General features: G+C 59.8%; 1 protein-coding gene across 2 annotated transcripts in view; it reads right to left on the reverse strand.

Moving 5' to 3' along the window:
- RGS19 (regulator of G protein signaling 19) overlaps nucleotides 1–15,091 on the reverse strand; it is a 22,455-nt gene extending 7,364 nt beyond the window's left edge. Inside the window, exons 1-5 of one of the 2 annotated variants that reach the window (XM_068207864.1) lie at nucleotides 14,944–15,091; nucleotides 3,376–3,512; nucleotides 3,078–3,214; nucleotides 1,609–1,683; nucleotides 329–563 (exon numbers count right to left, since the gene is read on the reverse strand). In XM_068207864.1, coding sequence (XP_068063965.1) covers nucleotides 329–563; nucleotides 1,609–1,683; nucleotides 3,078–3,178 — 411 coding nt within the window. In that variant the 5' untranslated portion in view covers nucleotides 3,179–3,214; nucleotides 3,376–3,512; nucleotides 14,944–15,091. Of the gene's footprint in view, nucleotides 1–328; nucleotides 564–1,608; nucleotides 1,684–3,077; nucleotides 3,215–3,375; nucleotides 3,513–6,019; nucleotides 6,437–14,943 lie in introns of those variants that run through there. The other variant, XM_068207863.1, reaches the window with a different exon arrangement.
- Nucleotides 15,092–16,217: the final 1,126 nt, after the last annotated feature.

The raw sequence follows: 16,217 nt of genomic DNA on the forward strand, positions 1-16,217 counted from the left end.
CCAGCTGGGCACAGGGAGGTGGGTTGGGGTGGTCCCGCCCTGGGTACCCCCACTCTGGGGATGCTGCAGGTCGGGATGCAGCATTTTCTCGGTCCGCTGGTGCCCTCGTGAGGTCTCGGCCCCGCAGCACAACCCGGCCCGCGGTCCCACTGCCAGCAGCGTCCCGGGGGTTTTGGGGGGCTGGATATCCCCTTCCCACCGCCGTTACCCTGCCAAACTCATGCCCAAACTGTCATAGGGCTCTGGCAGCAGTTGGAAGTGAGCCCTCTCCCTAAGAGTCCTCCCCATTTTAGCCTGAGCCCTTCCCTCAAAGGCTCTTGCCTCCTACCTCCTTGGGAGAGAGGATGGAGATGTAGTCCTCGTAGATCATCCTGGCCTTCTCGTCGATGGTGTGCTTGTTGCACTCGGTTTTGAGCTCCTCACATGCCAGCCAGAAGAGCATGTTCTCCTCGCTGTACTCAGTCCGCAAAAACTCCCGGAAGACGTTGCGCCCCGCCGGGCTCTTCATCAGCTTGTCGAAGGACTGTGCCCAGCCCTGCACCTCCTCTGGCGTGGGTTTGGCACTGACAGGTCCATGGAAAGGCAAGGGGATGGTGTTACAGCCAGCCAGGGATCCCACTGTGTCCCTCCTGCTCATCCCTGGTCCCATCCCAAAGGAACTGTGCCCCACCGTGTCCCCCATGCTCATGACGAGGCTGTTCCTGCTCAGGCTCCGGTGGTGCGGAGCTTTCAGAGGTCGCTCCTGGGGTCTGTCCTGGCTCTGCTCAGCCAGGCTGGAGCGTGGCCTTGCTTTGGGCTGGATTTCCCAAACTGGGATGTATTTTGGTGCTGGCTCTGCACAAATCCCAACAGGAGGAAAAGCCCTTTGGTGGAGAGGCAGCTCTGAGCCAAGAGAGACAGACATGGGTCCATCACCCCTCTCAGCTGGGAAAGGAGAGAAGGGGATGGGGAAGGGGGTGGTGGTGGTGGAGGAGGAGGGAGGAGGGAGGGAGGGAGGCTGTTTCCCAGCAAATGCTCAGCACCTGCTCAAGCAGGCCAGGTACACTCATTATCCATGGCTAATTAGCACATCTAACCCTAACCCAGCTGTTCCAGGCGCTGCACAGAGCCCCCATGGCTGGGTGTGTCACACTTGTCAATGCTTGGTGCCAAGGATTCCTGGAGTGGGGAGCTGGCCCATCCCGCTCCTCCCTGAGTGAACGTGGACATTGCTGCTGCTTCCACTTCAGTGCTGAAACTCCCGGGAATGGCCTGTCCCCTCCTCTCCCTGTGGCTGCAAGATGCTCTTGGCAGTGGGTCTAAATCACAGAATGAGGTCTGAAATCTGCTGAGGTTCTTCCATGCCTCAGTTTCCCTTTGCAATGGGCCTGAGGGCAGAATCACAGTAGGATTCAGCCTGTGGCTCCAGATTCCCTGGTTCTTGGTGAGAACTGGAGATGAGCTGCTGGCTGGACACATCACCAGGAACCCCTGAGCCCTGGTGTCCTGATCCTCTGTCTGCTGTGTACTCCAAGGGCACAACACAGTCCTGTCTGCCCTGGAGAGTGGCAGAGGGCACAGTGCCATGCTGTGCTTGTCCCCAGCCCACTGCACTGCCCCTCCACTCACCACGCTTCACAGTTTGGGATGCTCTCCAGTTTGGTCTCCCGGGATGCCCTCCATGCTCGCTCTCGGTCCTCGTTCCTAACAGGGAGACAGAAAGGTAGTCAGGGGCATTGGGGACACATGCAGACCCCACCTTGACCCCGACCCCTGAATCTCCTCCATGGGCACCAGCACCCCCCACCCATGCCTTCCTCTCACCCACTGCCCTGGTGGCACCCTGGTTCCCTCATGCAGTTTTGCTGTCACCATGTGAGCGTGTCCCTGTGCTCAGGGGCTGCTCCACCACTCGGGCTGTGTGCCAGGGCCATGTGCCAGGACTGAGCTGAGCCAGAGTGGTCACAGCAGCCGGCAGAGGTCAGTGCTGGATCAGCCCAAGGCAAAGCTGATGTGTTAACAACTGTGAGCTGTTGTGTCATGAATAATCACCAAGAAATAAACAAGTGTTTATTGGTGATGTGCCAGCACCGGTCCGGCCTGGAGGCAGATAGTGGGATAAAGGTGCTGCGGCTTGGGGATGTGGTGTTCCCTGTCCCTGTGTCCCCTTGTCCCTGGGGGTGCTGGTGGCACAAGTGGAGAGCAGCCATCAGCCAACTTCCCCTGGGCCCGTGAATTCCGGTGCCCAGCAGTGACCGCAGCCCTTCCTGCTTGCGACACTGTCCCTCACTGCTCGCACAGGACTGGCTGTGCAAACCTCTGCCCCAGCGTGGGCAGCTGGGCTGGGCGAAGCTGTGGGCATGTCCCTGCCTGTGCCACCCCTAGGGCTCACTGCCTGCCATGCCTGAGCCCCACTCAGCAACCAGCACTGCTTGCTCCAGGAACAGGATACAGGAGGGACAGCTGTCCCATCTCTGGGATTTCTGCTCCATCTCTGCTGCAGGCTCTTGCAGAGATGAAGGAGAGACACAGGGAATGCCACCAAGCCTAGGGCAGTGTCTAGGAGGGAGATGCACGGGGCTCAGCTCCAGGGTTTTTTACTCCTCCAAGCTCGCTGATCTTGGTGGCTGTAAAGACCAAAGCTGCTGCAAAGCTGGAGTCATCAGCAATCTCTGATTAAGCAGATGCTGAGGAGGAAGAGCAGATGGGCTCTCCAAAATCTGGGCTATCCAGAGAATAAGGAGCTGGAGATCCTCAGTAAGGACAGGAGATGCAGATGGAGGCAAGCAGCTGGTTCCATCCTTGGCTTTGGGCAGTGTTGGGAGAGCAGGGCTGGACTCTGTGCCCACTGCTCCAAGGCAGAGCTTCCCGGAGGGCTCATATGGACCGGGGCCATCCTTCCCTGGAGGCCATAAGGGCAGCACTGGGGAGTCCCACTGCTGCTTTCTGCTCTGTGTATTCCAAGAGATTTGGCTCACGAACAGCAGCCACAATGCACCCAGGACTCTATGACCTGCCCTGCCTACGGGATGACGAGGTGGGTGGGTGATGCTCATTGAGCCTGCAGGAGCCAGGGCCAGCTGGGCAGTGGGACGTACCAGGAGCAGCTGCAGCAGCAGCACCAGCAGAAGCAGCAGGCGTTGGGGCGGTGGTTGCTGGCGGGTTGCACCGTTGTCGGAGAAGTCTCATGCCGGGACATCGGAAGGAGTGACTCTGTGGACGCGGGTCCTGCGTACTGAAAGGCAGGAGGGTGGAGAGGGTCAGGGAGCTGCCAGTGATCAAACCCCATCTGGTGCAAGCACACAGAGATAGAGGAGCAGCCCCCGTGCAGTGACTTGCTGTAATTTAGTTTTGGCTCCTGCTTGCCACCCTGGCCCCCGGCTGGTCACTCCTCACCTGTGTCCCAGCCTCATACACGGCGGACGGCGTTGGGTCGTGCTTCAGGGGCTGTTCTGCCGCTCTCAGCCCCTCCCAGCCCGCGGGTGAGCTGTGAGACCCCCTGGCTAATGTCCCTGCCGCCTCCTGGACGGAGCCTGTGGGGAGGGAGAGGAGTGGCACCACGTTACTGCACAGAATCCCCGGCTTCGAGTGGCTCCGGGGGCTGCTTAGCGCTGGGGAAAGCCCTGGGCAGGTGCAAGCGAGGGCAGGGCAGCAGGCAGAAAGTGCAAGAAAAGGAAGTGAGAAGGAAAGTAGAAGAGGAAATGCATTGGGACATGCTCTGCCAGCCCCCTGCTTTGCCTGGGATCCCATCCCACACTTTGGGGATGCTGTGGGGCTCACTGCAGGCAGCAGTGGGGCTTGGCAGAATGAGGGGCTCAGTGCTGGCCCTGCACACCCCGGCCATGCCCTGTGCCATGAGGAAGTGTGGCTGAAATCCCTGGTGTCTTCAGGCATGGCATGGGGAAGTCGGAGCTGCTCCACGGCATCATGTGAGTGGAAGGAAACAGGGTGGTGGTGGTGAGTTTTCACAGCCCCTGGCGCTAAACCAAACCTTGCCCCATGCCACCTGCCTGTCCCTGCCCACACCACTGGCTCAGCCTGGAGCAGGGACATTCCTGGGTAGGAAAGATGCTGGGCTCAGCATGGGCAGTGGTTATGTCAAGCCACAGCTGGCTCTACCTCCCTGTGCCTTGCCAAGGGTGATGGGCAGCAATCCTGGTCCTTCCCCTGCCAGAAGGAAGGAATGGGAGCAGAGGCAGCAGGCCGGGAGAGCCCCTGGAGATCTCAGCATGCCCACCTTGAGCAGCCTCAGGCCTCAGCGTCTCGGGTCTGAGTTTTGCTGTTACTCAGCAAGGGGACAGAGCAAGGCTGTGGGATGCAGCTGGGGACACAGCTGTCCCCAGAGGCCTCCATGAACCCTGGGGGTAGAGCCCCACCCTCTTCCCAGCACAGCCATCACCCAGCAGTGCTTTCCTGGGGCCTCACAAACCCTCCCACAGTCCCAGTGATCCCAGAGGAACGAAAAAGGAGAGAGTCTGTGTTTCACTCCCAATTGTCCCTATTTATAGCCCCAAGTGCTGGCAGGACGGCTGTGACCTTGTCACCCGGTTCAGCAGCAGCTCTGCTCCCTCTCGCACCGTGCTGCCTTTGGGTCCACTTAACCCCCCACTTTTTCCCTTTCCTTTGCCTCCCCTGGCCCAAACCACCTTCCACTCCCAGCACCCTTCTTCCCACTGCCCATCCCATGGCACCCAGCACTGCCGGGGGCTGCGGCACCAACAGGAGCTGGGGGCGAGGCTGCGGGAACGGGGTGAGCAGGACAACCTGAACTGCTGGGAAAACCCAGGAAAACCCAGCTCCCTCCCAGCTCAGCCTGGCTCTGCCACAGCCCTGGGCTATGGAACGGGCTATGGAATGGGCTATGGACTGGGGGTGACTGAGGGACCGGCATGCGGGCACAGCGTGTGGCCTTGTTCTGTGGGAACATCCAGGTACTTCGCTTTGCTTGTTGGCCACAGCTGACCTGCAAGTGGCTGAGCCAACACACCCTGGAGAGGCAGCAGAAAGGAGTGGCATCCCCTGGCAGGAGCACCCCCTTCCCATGCCAGGGGGGGCACTCAGCACCCCACCAGGAGCAGTTTCAGGTCTCTGCCCACCCTGGGTGATGTGGGATACACCCAGGGCCATTCTGGAGGAGTGTGCTGTGCCACGGGGAACAGGGAGAAAGGAACTGTGGGCCTGCACAGGGACCACAGGGACCTTGTCTGATGGCACCAAGAGGTGATGCTGGTGTGATCCTTGCTGGCACCAAAAGGCAATGCCAGCATATCTCGGTTGGCACCAAAAGGCAATGACAGCACACTCTGATGGACACCAAAAGGCACTGCCATCGTGGTCTGGATTTGCAGGAATCCCAGCACCCTTTAATACCCCTGCCACCCCCACCTCTCCACGCTGGCAGGGGCTAGCTGCCATGGGGCTGTCACCAGCTGCCCCAGTGCCAGGCCTCCCCACGGGGCTGCTGGGGCTGGCGGATAGGGAAGTGCCGGAGGGAAGGCGAGGGCGTGCACTCGAGGCTGCAGAAAGAGGAAGGATGACAAAAAGGGGACGTTTCCCCACAGAGAGAAGAGAGCCCCAGAAGCCACCCTCCCTGAGCTCCCTAAGGTCCCTATGAGTCTGGGAGTCCCCGTGTGCCGGGTGTCCCTGGGCTGTGCCAGGTGGCATCGCACGCCCGCGATGTCCCCATGATGTCTGCCACCACACTGTCCTCTTGCCAAATGGAGTGGGGACCCTCCATGCATCCAGACAAGACGAGTTCTCCCCAAAATCACTTTCAAAGGGGAATCTCCCCTTCTAGCAGGCCTTGCTGAGATGTTGGCCCCATCCCATACACCTGCATATGAAGTTCCTTGTGCCCTGCTCACCCTGGGCAAAGCAGCCTCCCCCAGTTCTGCAGCACGGGGCACAAATCAGCACCCACCTCAGTGCAGGGGCACTCCCAGCACAACCTGTGCTGCCCCCTGATGTGCCCACCGACCCTGTGCCATGGGTGCTGGGAGGACTGGGGGCTGTGGGAGCAGCTCTTGTGCTGTGTCCATACCTGCAGCCTGGCCATGGCACCAGTCAGGGTGACCCCGGCTGGCTCAGGGGGTGCACGGCATCGCCAGGACCGCCGGTCTGCGGGCAGGGAGGTGGGGGAGAAGAGAGAAAGAGAAAAGAAAAGCGGCTGAGCACATCCTCTCACAGGAAAGGGAGTGGTAAGGGAAGTGGCAAACTCAACTGAAGAGTTCAGGCCTTTTTTGGGAAAGCCCCAGCCTGGCCCAGACGCTCTCCTTGCTGCTCCATCATGGGGCCAGCTGCCCCATCGAGGGCCACGGTGGGTCCCACCAGGGGCTGAGCCAGGTCAGCCTCCTGCCTCCCAGGAGGGCTGGATCCGGCAGCACGAGGGCTACCGAGATGGGGCTCCCCAGCCAGGACTGGCACTGATGGCAGCTTCTCGGAAATAGCCCGGGCACGCTGGTGCTGGAACAACCCCGTGGCCGAGGAAGTGACTCTGCCGAGAGTGACACTAGGATGTGTCCCCACGGTGCGTGCAGGTTGCACCGAGCTCCTCGGTGACCAGCCGAGGCCACTTCAAAGCGGCAGCGCTTTCTGCCACACTGTGCTGCCGATGTCCCCGGGCTCCCAGCACTGCCCGCAGGGCACAGACACCGGCAGCGAGGTGGGCAGTGCGGGAAAGGGGCTGTGCTGAGGGTGGGCTGAGTCAGAGCCGCCGGCGGTGCCTCCCGGCAGCATCGTCCGTGCGAGGTGGGATGTGCCAGCCCGATGCACAGAGCACAGCCCTGCTCCCTCGGCCAAGAGTGACTCACAAACAAAGTTGTTTGGTTTTTTTCCTCTTCAGGAAAAAAAAAAAAGAAACAGAAGAGAGAGAGAGAGGGAGGGAAATCAGCTGCCAACCTCCGTTTTCTTGATTAAATTCACCCTCGGCATTGCTGTGGGCAGAGGAGGCTCCAGCCCACAAGAGACCAACACCACTTGCGGTCTCTGCTGGCGGCTGCCCCTCAGTGGCACGGTCTCACCGCAGGTGAAAAAGGGCAGCGAGGGGAGAAAGGATGCTGGCACCCAAGCCCGCTCCCCTGGGGCAGCACCACGTGCCTGTTATCAGCTCATCCCAGCGCCCGGCTCAGCGCCGCCGCTTCCCTCGCCTTCCCCGGGACCCGAGTGGTCACCTCCTGTCCTCCCGAGCCCGCACACACGGCACCCAAAACCCAACGCAGTTGTGCTGCTGCTGGCCCCAGCGCCACTCCACCCGGACGGAAACCTTCCCGTCACCCAAAAGCCACCACCGGCTTCGGCAGCTCCTTCCTCTGCCGTCAGCCCCTGGCGCTCCAGGGGCTCAGCCGGGCTCCGCTTCTCTGGGCACCTGAACCTCATTTACTCCCCAGATGGTTTTCCAGGATTCCCTTTGCTGCTACAAGGCAGGGCGAGAGCTGGGGCTGTCAGGATGCAGCCACGCTCCCACGGCCTCCGGCACCCCCAGCTCACAGGCAGCGAGAGTATTTTTGTTCTCTGGTCACCTCTTGCCACTCTCCACCCCAGGAAAAGACCTTCCCTTCGTATTTTATGGGTCAAAACAGGGACAGCAGCTTTGCTGCTCATCACAGAACCCTGCAGGGATCATTTCGGTGGGGACAACGAACGAACCCCCAGTGGCAACAGGGACACACCATCCCTGTCCAAACCCCTGCCATAGCCCAGTGATGCCTCAGCCAGGAGCAGCACCGGATCTGAGCCCTCTCCATGCCTTGGAGGAGCTGCAAACACCCATCACCTGCTAGACCAGCCACGCTGGATCAGCACAGGGAGTGCTTGGCAGCCCTGGCTGCCCGCGTGCTGCTGGATTCTCCAGTGTCTAATAAGGCTCAGCACAGCCTGCAGCTTCCCCTCCCCCTGCCTGGCATTCTCCCAGGAGGTCCCAGCACCTCTGATCTCTGCCAAATTTGGCTGGAACCAGCCACTGAGTGCAACCAGAGGCAAGGCAGCCCATCAGGCAGCTGGGGTGGGTGGCAGGGGGCTGGCAGCCCCCGGGACCTCTCTGCCGGGGTTACCCCATGGTAACAGCCGAGCCCCACAGCTGCCGCCCGCCCCCGCAGCCTGTCCCAGCCACCTGCCAGCAGCACAGGAAGTTTTAGGAGTTATTTTTAGACTCGGTTTTCAATCCCCCCCCCACCCCTTAGCAATCTTTTAGAAAAAGATTAAAGAGGTTGAGGGCTTGAGCCCCTGGGCTCTGCGGGATGGGGCTGGGCTGACCCCAATCCTACCAGCACAGAGGTGCCAGTGATCCCTGGCAGTGGCTGGGTGGGCTCTCCGGGCGTGGTTATGCCCATGTGGCTGCACCCTGCCGTGTCCTCGCTGCCCTGCGAGCCCACGGCACTGATAAAGAGCCCACAGCACTGATAACGCTGCAGATGTGCCCACACATGTGGCTGAGGCAGCGGTGGCCAGCGGGTACCTTTGGGGACATCCTCTGCCCTGCAGTGATTTCTCTGCCATTCCCAGAGGCTGGAAAGGCGAATCCTGCTGATGGGAACTGTGAGATGCTTCAGTGTGTCTGAACACATCCCCAGTCCTTAACACCTCGAGAGCTGACAGCCCCTCTCCTGCCAGGATGAGGATAATGCCAGGGTCCTTCTCCAGACCAGCCATCTCCTCTGCTCCCAGTGTATTTCCCAGTGTATTATAGCATCCTCCAAGTTAAATCCAACCATAAGCACTCCCAAAAGGACCACATGAACCTATCCAGCACCTGCTGGGAAGAGGAGAACAGATCCATGGCCCTGTCCTGGCACCACTGGGCAGCACGACAGGCACAGTGCTGCCAGCACCCACCCCCCTGACCCCAGCTTTTGCACTGAAACAGAGTTAATTATTTTATAACATAAAAATAGCCCCATGCCAATCAGCTGGGGGATTTAGTAAGGCAAGCCCTGACAATGATATTTCTACTACTAGAGGTATTGTGGTGTTAGGGCAGGTGCCAGTTCCGCCTTGGGTAATGATCGGTGGGAAAGGAGCAGACAGATCAGTGATCAATACTCAGCGGGGGCTGAACGGATGGAGGAGCCTGGTGGTTGATGGGAGGGAAGATCAGAGGAAAGGGAGGGATATAGCACCGGCATGGCCAGGGTAAAGCTGAGCTGGGCGGGTGGTGGGGTGCTCCTTGTTCATAGCAAGCCGCCAGGCCCCTGGGACCACAGCACAGTGGTAATTTGAGAGGTGAGGAGTGGCATCTTTCAAGGAAATGAGGAACCAGACAGAGAACCAAGGCAGGACTGGGAAGACAAGGAAGAACACTGCATCACAGGGCAATGCTGGATCAAAGGGCTGGCTTAGCACAGCTCTGAGAGCTCCCAACACAACCGAGGCATGATTTTTCCCTCAGCCCCAGTACAAGACCAAACTCCACTGGCTGCATGCAGAGCCCTGCATGGGAGGCACCAGGAGGTGCAGGAGGAGGTTTGGGAGCCTGTGCTGGCACGGGCAGGAGGTGAGTGTGACCACGCTGAGGACAGGTCTGGCCCTGCTCCCCAGCCACACTTCCTGCCCAAAGCGTGGCCCCACGTGGCATTGATGTGGTCAGGGCAGGGCTGAGCCCCGCTCAACCAGCGGTGGGACCAGCCAGGCCAGGGCCACACCAGCAACTGGGGACAGCTGGGGACAAGGGGAGCATGGCCCAAACGCTGCACCCAGGGGCATTTGCCCACCATGGTTTATTCAGCTGTGGGTGCTGCTGCCTGCACACTGCCAGCGCTGACAGATGCCTTTGGAGGCCTGGCTTCAGGCAGATGTCACTTTGTGCTGGTGAGGACATGTACCAGGGTTGGGACATGTCCCCAGCATCAGGTCCCTTGACTACAGCTTTCAGAGCTGGGCTGTCACTTGTACCAGGAAAACTTCCTCCCACATCAGACTTTGGTCCTGCATTGAAACAGAGGGACTGGGAATGAGCCCCCAGGACTCATCCTGCAGGCAAACAGCCAGGGAAAGAAAGGGGCATCTGGTGACCCAGTGCCCTGCCCAAGTTCTGGAGAATCCCAAGGGTCACAGGTGACCCCTGCGGTGTGGTCATGGTGCCAGGGCAGCAGTGAGGCTCTGCCATGCCCCAGACACCAGAAGGGATCAGGGTGAGCATTTTGTGTCCTCTTACCCCAGCTGCCCTGGTGATTTAGCCCAGCCAAAGGGGAAGATTGATGGCAGGGCTCAGCTCCATGACCCCAGGGAGGAGCTGGCAGTGTGGGGAGGAAGGAAGCACTGTCACCCTGTGTGGCCCCATGCCACAGAGGTGGCCCTGGGACACTGTCTGGCAGTGCAGCTGCTGCATGCTGCAGGCCCCTGCTGTCCATTGCAGGCATTCTGGGCTCAGATGGTGGGGCTGGGCCTTGCAGGGGATCTCAGTGAGACCCTGATTTGACAGGCCATGGTGACACCCTTTGCTGAGCCGCCAGGATGCTGCAGGGTGCAGGTCCCATCAGAGGACACGAGCTGCTGTCACAGCAATACATTTCTGCAGCCCCAAATCTGCTTTGCCATCTCTCTCTTCCTGGTGAAACCCACACCAGGCTTTCAGGCAGCATCTTCCCTTGGTTTGTTGGGTTTTTTCCAGTCTACCTTGAAGCTTTCTGCCCACTAATGCCAATATGTACCTGTTTGTTCTTCCCCTGCCCTTTGCCCTGGAACGCTGCTTGGGCATTCGCCTTCTGTCGAGGAAGCTACAGCCCTGCTTGGGTTCAAACCTGCAGGAGGGGGAGCAACTGGAAAACCCAAACCCTTGCCCCAAACCCTTTTGCTGAGCCCCTTCAGGCTGAACCAGCAGTGCTTCCAGCACTGGGAATGGGCTGCCAGTGCAGGCACAGCCTGTCCCCTGCTCCCAGAGCCACAGCTGTGCACAGGAATGCCACGAGCTCCACTCTGTGCCCATCCCATTGTTGCCCTGGAGGCTTTGCAGCATTTCTGCCTCCAGAGTGGGCAAGTGCTGACAAGTGAGTGTGGAGTGTGGCAAACCTGTGCCCCCAAGCCCAGCGTGTCTCCACAGCTGGAGCAAAGAGCCCTCAAAAGGTCAACCGAGGCTGGTTCCAAGTGGTTGGAGAACTGGAAGGGTGGCTTGTTCTAAAACTCGACCATACATTTTCCTGCTGTCAGGAAACCCCCTTTTTTCCATGTCTAAGATGAATGGTGAAGCTGAACCCCAAAGAACTTTGTTGTTGTTTTCATTGCTGCTCCACCCTTCTCCTGGTTAAATTTTTCTCTCACGAAATGGCCAAGGGAAGGAGCTTTTGCAGGATGGGTGAGTGGCAGAGCACTCCCTGTGTCTCCTGGTACACTCACCCAGAATGACTGAGGTCCCATGGACCCAGAGGAGATGATGGGATGGTCTGAGGCATCACCCTCCATGCCCTGCACAGTGTCTGGGGAGGGGGAAAATCACAGGCAGGAGGTTTCTCTTACTGGTCCACTCTGAAAAAGGAGCCCAGTGGACTTCCAGCCAAAAATAACAGAAATAAAATAATTCTCCATGCTCCCAGGGAGCGCTTTCGCAGAAGGGTGAAAGGTTGATCAAAACTCTGGGGTTGCTGCCTTGTTTTACACGGTCCTTGGGATCTGGATGGAGCCATGATTCTGCCTTCACTAGTTTTACCCCAAAGCCACCAGCTCCTGTGCCCCAGGTCCTGAGGAAGGCTGGGTAGCTGCACAGGGAACTCACCCCAGGGCTTGTGAACCAGCACAGCCAACGGCTCCTGCAGAGCATGCACAGCTGGATTTAAGCTGTTTGATCCCTGTGAGAAGTTCTGGATGTCCTGAAACCCGTGGGAGCAGAGGGAAGAGCTGGCCAGTGGGGTTACCGGAGTTACCATCACAGCCATCGGATGGCCACGGCAGTGAGGATTCAGGATTTTCTGCAGGTCACTCTCCCTGTGCTGCACAGGGCAACCCATGGAGTGGCAGCTGGGAAAGGAAATGGGCTGGCTGAGCCCAGCAGTGATGGGAATGAGCTGGAGGAGGCTCGAGTGGTGCTGGTGCAGGACGGGCAGTGAATAGGGAGATGCCTGGGGCTGGATGCCTGTTCCCTGAGCTGCCAGAGCTGGGGCAGTGATGGCACCACAAAACTGCTTCCCAGTCTGTGACAGGGTGTTTGGAGTCCCTGCAAGTTCAGCTCCTTCCCCTCTCACACCATGGAAGACGTTGGACACTTCCCTATCCTGTCCTCCCCACAGGTGAAACCCAGATTGTAACACATGGGGGGGATGCAAAAAAAATCACTGATAAGGTCCAGGATCTTTTCTTCCCCCCCAAATAAGTGACAACCATGAAATGTATAAAACCAGCTGGATTTAGATCCCCCCCTCTCTGAACAGCTTCTGTAATGGAAATGCAGAGAGGGATGTGCAGATGAATAAGGAACTGAGCAATAGGAAGTCTCTGGCGAAGGCTGTGGGCACCAGATCACTCAGAACCTGCTGTTATTCCAGGCAAGAGCCCACACTGCTGAACCCTGAGTGTGGCATGGCAGTGGGGGTGCCTCCTGGCCTTGCTGTGCCCTGCCTGTTCTTTTTAGGGGTGCTCAGGCATGGCCAGGGGCTGGTGCATGAACTGATCTGAGGAGCAGGAGGAGCTGGGGGGGAAAGGCTGAGTGGCTCTTAACTCCTCCTGAGCTTTCCAAAATTCTTTTATCCAGAGGATAAAAATCTGGGGAAATAAAAAGAGGAAAAGCCCCAGCAGCTCAAGCTCATGCTCTGCAGAGCTTGAGGAGTGACAGAGTGGCTGCTTTGCTACTCCTGACCTGTTGCTCACAGGGAAGAGCTCTGAGCACTGAGCTCACCCACTCACTTCGCATCAGCCCAGCTGAAAGCCAGGTCCAGCCTAAAAGCAAAGACTAGAACTGAAGCTCAGCCAAGATGGGAGAGGATGCACTTCAGGAGATGGCTGAGATGGGCTGCTCCAGCACCTGGGCAGACTCAGAACCAGCTACCCTGCCAAGGTAGTTTTCTCCCTTACCCTTTCTGGGTTTCATTTGAATTATTTATCTGCCTCCAGTTCCTTCTTTATTTAAATAATAATATCAAAACGGGTGCCTGCACCCTGACTGAAATATATTCGTGTCACTAAACTCCTGCTTCTCCACTACAGTCCTGTGAGGTGGAGGTTGTTTAATTGCTGAAGAAAATGACTGTATTTTGATCAGTGGCTTGAGTCATTTGTGGGGAAGGGCTGACGCGGAGCAGCTAAAATCCTTGTAGGGAAGTCTGATGTGGCGCTCTCCCTTGGGAGCTACTCTGAAATATGTGCCCACTGGGGTGACCGTTCTCCCAAAGAAAACGATGTGCACCAGGCCAGCAAATGCCACGGCTCCGCTCCTCCAGCGTGACACAGGATGAGCATCTCCACTGACGGGGATGGAGATGCATCCAGAGGGGAATGAACTCCCCTCGCAGCAGGGGAATCCCTCCCACTCGCTTAACACGTTTTGTTTAGTTTCTTAAATAAGGCCGTGGATCCGTGCCAGAGCAGCCTCATGGAAGCGACGGGGAGAGGGAGCTTCCCTGGGAACCTCTCGGTGCCCGGGGACATGTGGTGACCCACACACGGCACAGTGACCCGTGCACGGCACGGTGACCCATGCACGACACCGTGACCGGCACACGGCGCGGTCACCCGTGCGTGGCGTGGTGACCCGCACACAGAGCGGTGACCCGCACAAGGCACTGTGACCTGCACACTGCATGGTGACCCTCGCATGGCGCGGTGACCCTCACACGGCGCGGTGACCCGCGCATGGCATGGTGACCCGCACATGGCACTGTGAACCTTGTGTGGCGCGGTGACCTGCACATGGCGCAGTGACCCTCACACGGCGCGGTGACCTGCACATGGCGCAGTGACCCTCGCATGGCGCGGTGACCCTCACATGGCACGGTGACCCTCACACGGCGCGGTGACCCTCACACGGCGCGGTGACCCGCACACGGTGCAGTGGCTGCGCTGGCCCTCTCCATCCCTTGGCCACGGAGTCGCAGCTCCAAGTGGCGGCATCCCCCGACGCCACCCACATGATGGGCTCGTGTTGGTCGACCGTCGCATGTCACGTCCCTTCGGGGGACAGCCGCGTCCTCGACACCACCGAGGCAGGTCCCCCAGCCAGCCCTCGGCCGTGCCGCTGCTGGAGAACCCCGCGGGGACCGGAGCTCGAAGCTGCCCTGACCTCAGGCAACCTTCCCGAGCCCCGGTGCTCCCTGAGCCCCGGCGGGCCGGGTCAGGGCTGCCCATCGCCCTGGCGAGGCTCAGCACCCTTCTCCGCACGGTGCCCGTGGAGCTGCACGGGCAGGGAGCTCTGCCCGGCTGAGCCGCTGCGCGGATGCTCCGGCGCCGCCCTGGCACCCACCTGTGGGTGCAGAAGAGCCGGGGAGGCCTCCGGAGGGGGGATCCTCTCTGCAACCCCCGCCCCGGGCTAGGCAAACCCCGGTGCAGCCGGCCCTGCGGCTGGAGGGTGCCCCCCTCCTTCCCCCTCTCCATCCTCCTCCTCCTCCTCCTCCTTCTCCTGGCAGGAGCCCTGCCCTCCCCTGGGGGGATGCGGCGGGGAGTTCCCCCTCCCTGCTCGGTGCTCGGGGTCCCCCCGCCCCGCCGGCCGGTCCCCACGGAGCATCCCCCCGCCCCAGCGCTCGCACATGGGGCCGGTGACAGGCAGCAGCCGGACACACGGACGCACGGACAGACAGACAGGCACGGGCAGGGCTCTCCATCCTCCGCGGGGCTCGGCGCGTGTAGGGAGAGCCGCGCAGGACGGAGGATGCCCGGGACAGGGGTCTATGCAGGGGGAGCGTGCAGAGGGGCTGGGGGAGGAAGAGAGGGTGGGCAAAGCGGGGTCCGCCGGGGGAGCGAGGCTGGGCTGGGCACCGGGCGAGGGAGGGAGCGATGGGCACGCGTCCCCCCCATCCGCGGCAGCCCCTGGCCGGGGCGCGGGGTACTCACGGGCCGGGCATCCGCGCCGCCGCCGCCGCCCCCGGCCGCCGCCGCTGCGCTGCCGCCGGGCTGGGCACCGGAGGGAGAGGGAGCGGCAGCGGGAGCCGAGCGGCGGCGGCGGCACTGCGCAGGCTCCGGCCCGGCCCCGCCGGCCACTTCCGAAAGCGATTGCAGCCCTGGCACTTCCTCACGGCACACACACGCACACTCACTCACAGACACCCACCCACGGCCCCGGCCCCTGCCCCCTGCGCCAGCACCAGGCACCCACTGCTGGACGCCAGCACCAGCATCACAGAACCAGCGCTGGTACCCAGCGCCAGCACCCTGCACCCAGAACCACACTCTGCACCAGCATCACGTACCCAGCACTGGCTCCCAGCACCAGCACCCTGCACCCAGTACCACACTCTGCACCAGCATCACGTACCCAGCACTGGCTCCCAGCACCAGCACCCTGCACCCAGAACCACACTCTGCACCAGCATCACGTACCCAGCACTGGCTCCCAGCACCAACACTGGGGATCCCCTCTGCCCCTCTGGGGTTTTCCCCCATCCCCAGGGGATGGGGAAGGGCTGTCTGTGAAGCTTCCCCCAGACTGCTTCCTACCTAAGGCTCCCTGCCCAGGAGTGGCTTTCCCTGTGTCAGTGGTTTCTCTGCTTTCTTTTTTTCCTCAAAAGTGGGGATTATACATCACTAAAAATAAAGGGTGATAAAACTTTGGGAGAGAAAGGAGGCATAAAAATTTCATGATCTTGCCAGCCAGGGAAATTATCCCACTTTATTATTTAAAACCTCATTAAAAAACATTTCCCTGGGAGAGACAATGATCAAACCACCATCTATTTCAATCCTCGAGACATGCACTCGGCGATGTGGGGGACGTGTTTAAAATAGGCCCCAAATGTGACTCCTGCAGTGAAAACTCCACGCCGACCCCCACTCATGCGAGCAGCATCTCTGAACTGAATCCCTCTACCTCTGCACTGGGGGATCAGACAGACCCAATGTGCCTCCCACATTTCCAATCTTCCTGTCTGCACTCTGGATTTTCCTCTTTTCACCCATCCAGCTCATGACAGTGGGATCTACATAGCTCTCACCCAGGGGGGACCTCTGCAGACAAAGCAGAGTCCTTCCTCTGACTGCAACTTGTGCAAATCTTCGGAGCAGCTCCAGTGTGCAGTTGTGACTGCCAGGCTGCTCCCTCCTGCTGTGTGACCGGGCCACCAGCCCTCACGATTTTCTTTAGCAATTCATTTAACTGGAAGCTCACAAAT

This window comes from Anomalospiza imberbis, chromosome 17 (assembly GCF_031753505.1).
Source record: "Anomalospiza imberbis isolate Cuckoo-Finch-1a 21T00152 chromosome 17, ASM3175350v1, whole genome shotgun sequence".
Classification (NCBI taxonomy): domain Eukaryota; kingdom Metazoa; phylum Chordata; class Aves; order Passeriformes; family Viduidae; genus Anomalospiza; species Anomalospiza imberbis.